General features: G+C 35.3%; 1 protein-coding gene across 1 annotated transcript in view; it reads right to left on the minus strand.

Moving 5' to 3' along the window:
- Window positions 1-812: 812 nt before the first annotated feature.
- Window positions 813-8086, minus strand: part of nbeab (neurobeachin b) — a gene marked incomplete in the record, with an annotated part of 255493 nt that continues 248219 nt past the window's right edge. Inside the window, 4 exon segments of the mRNA XM_036214796.1 lie at window positions 813-1816; window positions 5430-5581; window positions 6683-6879; window positions 7010-7111. Of these exon segments, the coding sequence (XP_036070689.1) occupies window positions 1726-1816; window positions 5430-5581; window positions 6683-6879; window positions 7010-7111 (542 nt within the window).

Raw genomic sequence — 8086 nt, forward strand, 5'->3', positions numbered from 1 at the left:
CAAACAATACATCTTTTTATATATTTTACTGCTGGATACACAAGAATTACTGTTTCCATTATCCACTCTGTCTTTAATGAAAATCTTTTCTGGTAAACAGTTGCGTTCCTGTATGTCCAGGAACACAACTGTTAAACATATGTGTGTTTGCTTTTGCTATTGTTGTGTTGGAAAAGGTTTTTTTTTATTTTTTACTTTCATAAGGGGAAGGAAACAAAAAGCACAAGAGAACAGAATCGTAGTATCGGTTGATTTTTGCTGAAACTGGAACATTTGAGATCATTCTGACAAAATGACTGAGCATAACAATATTTTTTTGTTTCTTTTTTCATTCATTCTTTTAAACAAATGTTGAAAAAAACTGGAACACAAAATATCCATGTTCTTGATTTGTAACATGTACTCCACAAATAAAAAAAATGAGACCATAAAGTTCAAGGAGTTTTTTTCTTCTTTTATAGAGTTGTCCAGCAGAGGGCAGTATATCCTAACATCCCAACTTTACTGTTTAATAAAATCCCAGCTTTCCTTTGGTTTAAGATTTACTGCATTAAATGTTTTTTTTTTTTTTTTGTAGCTTCATTTCTAATGAAAAAGTTTTAATTTTTAAAAGACAAAAATTTGAATGCATTTTACGCAAGCAGGTTACATCTAAAATGAACAGAATAAATTGGATTAAATGTAATAGAATGGATAAATTCACTTTAAATGTTGTAAAACCAGAACTACCAGTAAAACCAGGGAAATAAAGAAATGGTTTTGCAAGCAAAATCTTACCTTTAGATTCGGTAATATTTAATAAACAAATTGTATGCAGACTCTCAGAAATGTTTATTAGGTTTAATCATTATACCTGAAATGCATCATTGAACAAGTTACCAAAACTTGAAAATATTGCTTATCAGATCAGAACTTTTTTTTTTTGCTTTACAAATTAACCTGTGGTCAAATAATGTAAATCCGCACTGAACGAGACCCAACAATCGCACCGTCTTTAAATGATATTAAACAGTTTTACGACAACAGTCACTAACACACGACAATCCGACTCTACATACATCTGTGAGGAAAGAAAAAGTACATTTTTTTTATTTTACAGAAGCTTTCAGCCTCGACTAAAGTCCCTAATTTAACATAAATATAGAAAAAAAATGTAATTCCTAATTTCGGACATATCAAAAACATTTCTCACAAAAGACTGACTGAATTTTACACGCAGACTTCATACAAATTATGAGTGAACATTTTGTCGTTCAAAAAACAGAACCTTTTCAGGAGGTTTTCCAATATAACAACAAATGAAGACAATCTTAACATGTTTTTGTGGCTGTCAAAATAAAAGCTTATTTTTAGATTTCTTTTCAGCCTTTTAGGTAAGAAACATTTTGATATATTCTTTTTGGTATAAAAATTATTCTAAGTATCTAACGTACAAATGTAGAAATGTTCCTAGTAGAGGAATAAACTAGTTGGGCCTAATTTTTGCATTTAGGCATAATTATCGTCACTTTTTGTTTTGATCACAGCTTTAATCCTCCAGAGTAACAGATCTGAACATAACAGCTCTCATCTGTCTCAGGAAGCAGTGGAACGAATGTTACGACGTCCATTTGTTCGTCTTGCTCGGTAGATCTCCTTCACGCTCCTTGAATTATTTCGCTGTGGGTTCAGCCAGGCTTGGTAGATGTTCCTCTGACCTCTGACCTCAGCGCTCCTCATCTCTCGTCAGTACCCGTTTTGATGCTCGTAGTGCCATCGGTTGAAATCGATGTTAAACGCCACGATGCTGCCAGAAGCCATGCCCGTGATCAAAGTCCTGAAGGGCAACAAAAGCATCACAGAACAGAACATCAAATTCCCTTGGAGGTTCAAGTTAGTACATTGCAAAACTTATAAGCATTTTTTTTATTTTTTTTTATTTAAAACCTTTTTTTTTACAATTGAATTTGTCAAAAGTAAGTGTGAAAAGGTTTACATAAGTAAAAACTCCTCTGAAAACCAACTGACTTTTCTTTATAGCTAATAAAAAACTAGTAAAAGTTGAATTTTTCCAATATTATTGTAGCTGAAACTCTTTAAAATATTGATTTTACCATTAAAAGACAAGATTTCTATCAATTGAGTTCAACAACCAAACCTTTAAAGTAAATATAAATCTGCTTCTTTGTAATAAACCGTCATAACTGACTCTATTCATTTTTTTGTTTTAACAAGTCGTGAATGTTCAGTTATATTTAATTTTTACTAAAAAAAGAAGTGTTTATACATCATTTCAAGACTACATATGTTCCCAAAGATCCAATCCTTTTATCTTTTGATCTATTTTAAAAGTGTTACTAATGTTTTTTAGTTATAATGATAAAATTTTTAGATTAAATCAAAAGTCATTATCAAGGACGTAGTTTCTGCAGAGCGGTAGTAGTTCATTAGAAATTTGCCTCGAGTTGTGGAGGGGACCAATTTCCCATCATCCCTTTGTTTACATTCTCTCCTGCTATTTGACCCCACATAACCAAGCTAACATTAGCTGCGCAACAAAAATAGTGAACAATATTGGAGCTATCCAGTCGTACAGTTTTGAGCCAGAAACAAACTCAGATGAGGAAAACAAAGACGTTCACGGATCTATTTGTCTGCGAGTGGATGCATCAGCAGAGCAGAGCAGGAAGCATGTGGCCCATCAACTGTCTGATCAGCATTTTTTATCTGCTCTTGATTCTGAACAATTTGAATAAAGAAATACTCAAAAATGCTATTTTAAGCTTAATTTTCTTTATTTATTTCCTCTATCATCAGAAAAATGCTACAAGAACATGTTAAAAACACCAAAAACACAATTTTCATCAGAATGGGTCTCAATAAAAGGGTTTAAAACTCCATGAAATATCTGGAAAGGAATGGTTCACATTTAGAAATGAATAGTTTTACTGTCAACTAACTTTTTACAAATAATTTCATAAAACATCTCATGTTCTGAATAGTTGCCAGAGTGCTTGCACCTTCACCTATAATGCTTTTAGGTGCGATTCCATTGACTATGAAATTGCATTTGCAATAAGGATCTTGTCTAATGGAAACACAAAAATTTAGAAAAAAAATTGCATTTATCAAAAAATTTAAGCTGCATCAAAATTGACATATTTCATAAAACTGCAATGAAAACACGTTTTTCTAATAAAATTAGTCATGTGACCAACAACCGGATACCACACAAGCGGTCCCACAGAATCACACAGTTCATTAGAAGTTGAGGATGTTATGCAGAATTGTTGGATCCACAGCTCCTCTGTAAAATCACCAACAAGATTTCATCTGTACCCGCCCTCATGTAGCTCGCCGCTCCATGGACTGAATAAGATGCCAACGTCTCCTTTGATAGATGATGATGAGCGCTAGTGCTGTGGCAGACTTTTAAACGTATCTATTGTAAGTATTGTTCACATCTGTCGCCGTGTTTTTAATGACTCAAGTTTGTTTATGTTTATTCACACAATTATGAATTAATTGCTAAATGGTGTTTTTTTTTCGATGTTTCTAGAATTTTAATAAAATTCTGTGCACATGTGAAATGGAAACACAGCTTTAGGAGCTTTAAAAAACTCCTGTTTTGTCCTTTAATTCTAAGTATCCAAAGAATTTACGGTCTTAAAAGCAGGAGGCTTTACAACTCCAGCAATGATATTTTTACTTCTTCCTGTATCATGTTTTTCTCCTGCTTTGAACTTGTTTTAGCTTCCAGTAAAGCAGACATCTGTACTGAATTATTCTCCTTAAGGTTAAAGATCCATTTTTATGCATAAATCTGCAGCTTTTCTGATGCTTCTCCTTCCGACACATAAAACAGTTTGGGGAAAATTTCACTAAACTGTATTTGTCAGTTTAGATTCTTAAATGACAATTCTATTTTATTGTTTTAAGAACATCAATCTCATCCGTATGAAAATGTTTCCAGTTAATAATAATTTCACTCCAAATTGGTTTACTCTTTCAGAGCTAATGACTGGCCGGGCATAAATATCTGGGAGGGTATGATGTTGACACGAGCCTCATTTACGTCCCTCATCTCTCAAATCCTCCAGCGGCTGGCGTGCACAAAAGCAGTTGATTTGACGGGGTCGCCTTTCCTGCTGCACCCTAGGGCCCTAAATGCTTAAGCACAATGAACAGAGCTGCGCCAGGACGTCGCTCTGTGGAAGGACGGGAAGACTTCAGCTCCAAGGAGTATTTAACTACAAACTATGCAGACCTAAAATTTCATTTCTACGCCTTCCAGGTTTTAGTTTATCCCCAGAATTGTTTATCACATTTACCACGCTTGCACTCATCTCCATCTAATAAAAGGCTATCTGTGTGTTATCGGATGCTCAGTTAAAGCTGGAGTATTGAGACCGTACGACCTCCGGACTGCTGGGGTCACATGATTACGTCAGGCTTTCATAGGCCTAAAGTGAACTTTGTCACCTCAGAGTTGCCCTTTAGAACTTTAAGACTTCCAATAACTCTTCAGTTATGCAACCAGAGCAACTGACCGGACAGTAACCTGGTGCATAAGCTCTGCCACATCTCCAAATTTTTTCTCATCTTGTTCTTGCCAAAAATAATACAGCAACATGAATGCAGTTTTTTTTGTTTTTTTACCTTTTCAAGAAGTCACATTGAGTCACAATCACAACACAAAAAAGCACATTATATCAGCACATTTTCACTTCCAACTCGTCATAAATGGACCTATGGGTTGGGCCTCCTCCGCGCCACTTTTTGATGTTTTGGGTGTCCCCAACTCTTAGTTTTTTGACATCCTGGCTGCTCCCATTAAATCATGGGTCCCCGACCCTTGGACCACAAACCGGTATCGCCACAGACAGAGAAAATATGCATAGTCTAATCAGGGGTCCCCAACCCTTGGGACGAAAACTGGCAGCCCAACCCAGTACGGGTTTTATGTCCGTTAGCGCGTCTTATACCACGTATGTTACCACGTCCCAAGGGTCGGGGACCCGTGATTTAGTGGGACCAGCCAGTATGTCTATAAACAATGAGCTAAAGAAACCCAAAACACCAAAAAGTGGCGCGGAGGGGGCCTGAACCAAACATTCATATATGACCAGTTGGGAGTGAGAATGTGTAGATTATATGCCAGCAGCTCACTGAGTGAGAAATGGATCGCAGCATTGTTCTTCTGTATTTTAATAGTGATGACTTTCATGAAGGGCTGGATCTGAAGAATAAGAAGCATTTGCCCCGCCCTCATAATTCCTGGCCAATGACTGAGGAGATCTTTAGTCACATAGTCACAAGCTTTAGTTTGATACAGAAATATCAATATCCAGTCTGAATACAGACCAAATGCAAGGTTCGGGACTTGATCTGGACTAAATTAAGTGGATGGACTTTACCAGTCTGAATAGACCCTTCGTGTGTGTTCTTACCTTTGATCATGTGATAGGTCCATGGCTCGGACGCCCGCATCACAGCCTGGATAGACGTAAAGCTGTTTGAAGTCACAAGCCTGCCACACCTCCACCACGCCGTTATCTCCTCCGGTCACCAGGTTGTGGCCGTCGCTGCTCAGGAGGATGGCCTTCAGAATGCAAAGGGATCGCCAAGAAGATTTCATTATTGACATTCTTTTTTTTTCTTTTAGTGGTATGAGTCAGTAAACAGGACATGCTTTACATCACTTTGAGTAAAAGTGAAGAATATGATTTAGTGAAGTTCAGATCAAATTTTATTTTATTCTAATAAAACAGTAAGGCAATATAGATCTCAAACATTTATGAAAATATATTTTTGTGAAAGTAGGTGAATCCTTTCCATATTGTGCGATTGGGAACATCTTAAAAAATTTAAATTTCTTTACATAAGAAAAGTTTTAAAATATATCTTTAGTGTTCAAAGTACTTCAATCACTTTGAAAAAAAAAATACAAAAATAAAATAATTTTATGTTGAAACAGAGTCCCAATATTCAACTGGAACTAAATCAGCCATGCAGAAAAGAAGGAAAACGATGATGATACTCCTCCATCAAGACATTTTCATACCAAATGAAGCAAACCAAGAATCAGCCAGTTTGTAAATTTTCTAATTGTTTTTTTAATTTGTAGTACATGATTAAAACTATTATTCTAATACTACCAGAATAAGACTGATTGATTGAAAGGTTGTGTTTGTTCTTTAGCTAAATAATAAGGGTATATCTTATAACTAGTATGACCCCCACCCAGAAAAAAGGAAATGATCCCCCATCACTGTAAGGAAAGCAAGAGGTTACAATAAAATAACAAATCTTCTGAGAGCTGATGTGAATTAATTGTTTGGACAATTGATTAAAAAAAAAAAAAAATCAAAGAGTCAAATTTTATAATTTTGTATGTTAAAATATTCCTTTCAATTCTGGATTGACCCTTGTAATTTGAACTTTATTAACCCCTTAATACCAATCTTAAGTATCAATTACATAAAATATATTCCTCTTTTTTTCCATTCAAGGTCATGTAGCTAATTAGCAACAAAGGATTAAAAGTAAGAAATTTCCATCAATATAAAAGAATATTTAAACTCATATGCATAATAATTAATTTTGTTAAAGTTATGTATAAGTTAAGCCTTTAAAACAATCATTAGATGAAATTCGTATATGGATCTAAAATGTCTTCATCTATTTGTGTATGTCTTCTTACCCTGGTGGAATCATTGATCTCCATCTGTGCCAGCAGTTTCCCATTAATGCTGAAGTTGCAGAAGTGCCCCCTCTCATAGTAGATAATACAGTGGCCCTCACTGGACACTGAGATGAGGCGTGGGCACAAACAATGGTCTGGTCCCTCCAGAGCTCGCAGCAAGTCCCCTGTGATGGTGTGCACCAGACATGGACCCTCTTTTCCAAAATAAAGAATGCGTGTTACAACTCAGCCAGTCTAAATTTGTATCATAGGACCTAATATGTGCAATTTTTTTTGTGTTCAGCATGAAAAACGGGATAATCTTGCTTATAAAGATATACTGACCTTTAGCTCCGCTGATGACCAGACCTAACTCTGCACACACGGCCACACAAACCACTTCCTGGTCATGACCAGTCAGAACCGCTCGTGGTGCTGGGTAGTCACCTAGAGATGATTAAAAACAAAAGCATACAAATAAAGAATTTAAGCAAATAACTGACCAGTGAGCAAATAATAAAATCAAACCTTTACCAACTGCAATGTAAATACAAGAAATACACATCTGCCTGAAAGGAGGTGCTCCTAAATTGTTATGTAAATGATGGGATGCCGTGACGGCAGCCAAGCCACTTGATTTCATTGCATGTGTCACATGATTGATGATATCTGGGCTAGAGGTTAGTGAGGGGTGTTTCGTGGCACCTGGAACCACCGACCCCGAATACGACGATATCAGAGAACTCCTTGAAAAATCGTGATCACCAATTAAAATGGGGAGACTTCAAGCTTTCTCAATATTTCAATCATTTATTTGAGCGGTTTCGAGAACGTATAAGTCTATGTCATTGTTGACTTTTAATTTAGCAACAAAAAAGCTATTATTACATCAAAAAGTCTCCTTGAAATAAGAGAAAACTAAAACAGAAAAACCTATTGTAGTGTGCTGCATTCAATAGAAAATAAAAAAAGTGATTTTTGTTCTAAATTTTTTGTGGATTAAAAACAAAAACAACAAAAAAGGTGTTTTTATGTTAAAATTTTTTGTGTTCTTCAAATTAATTTCTTGGAAGAACTGGAATGGCAAATAACTACAAAAAGGGGCTAAACACTGGCCTCAGGACAATAACTGGACAATAACTGCTGTAGTTCTAAAAAAATGCAAAAAGAACATTTTACAAAAATAAATAAATACATCTCAAAACCAGAAAAAAATTGGTAACCCTTTATAATAAGACTCATTAACAAGCTTTATTAACACATTAACAAACATTATTAATGTGTTTATAAGTGTTAGTAACACATTTATTGACACAATAAGCCAAAAAGTTAGTAATCTTCATTAGCATCGAGAGCGATACCATTGTCTACAATGACCATATTATTATCTTCGTCAAAATTAAGTTTTACAGCCCCTTATCT

Source organism: Oryzias melastigma, linkage group LG13, assembly GCF_002922805.2.
Source record: "Oryzias melastigma strain HK-1 linkage group LG13, ASM292280v2, whole genome shotgun sequence".
In the NCBI taxonomy this organism is placed as follows: Eukaryota; Metazoa; Chordata; class Actinopteri; order Beloniformes; family Adrianichthyidae; genus Oryzias; species Oryzias melastigma.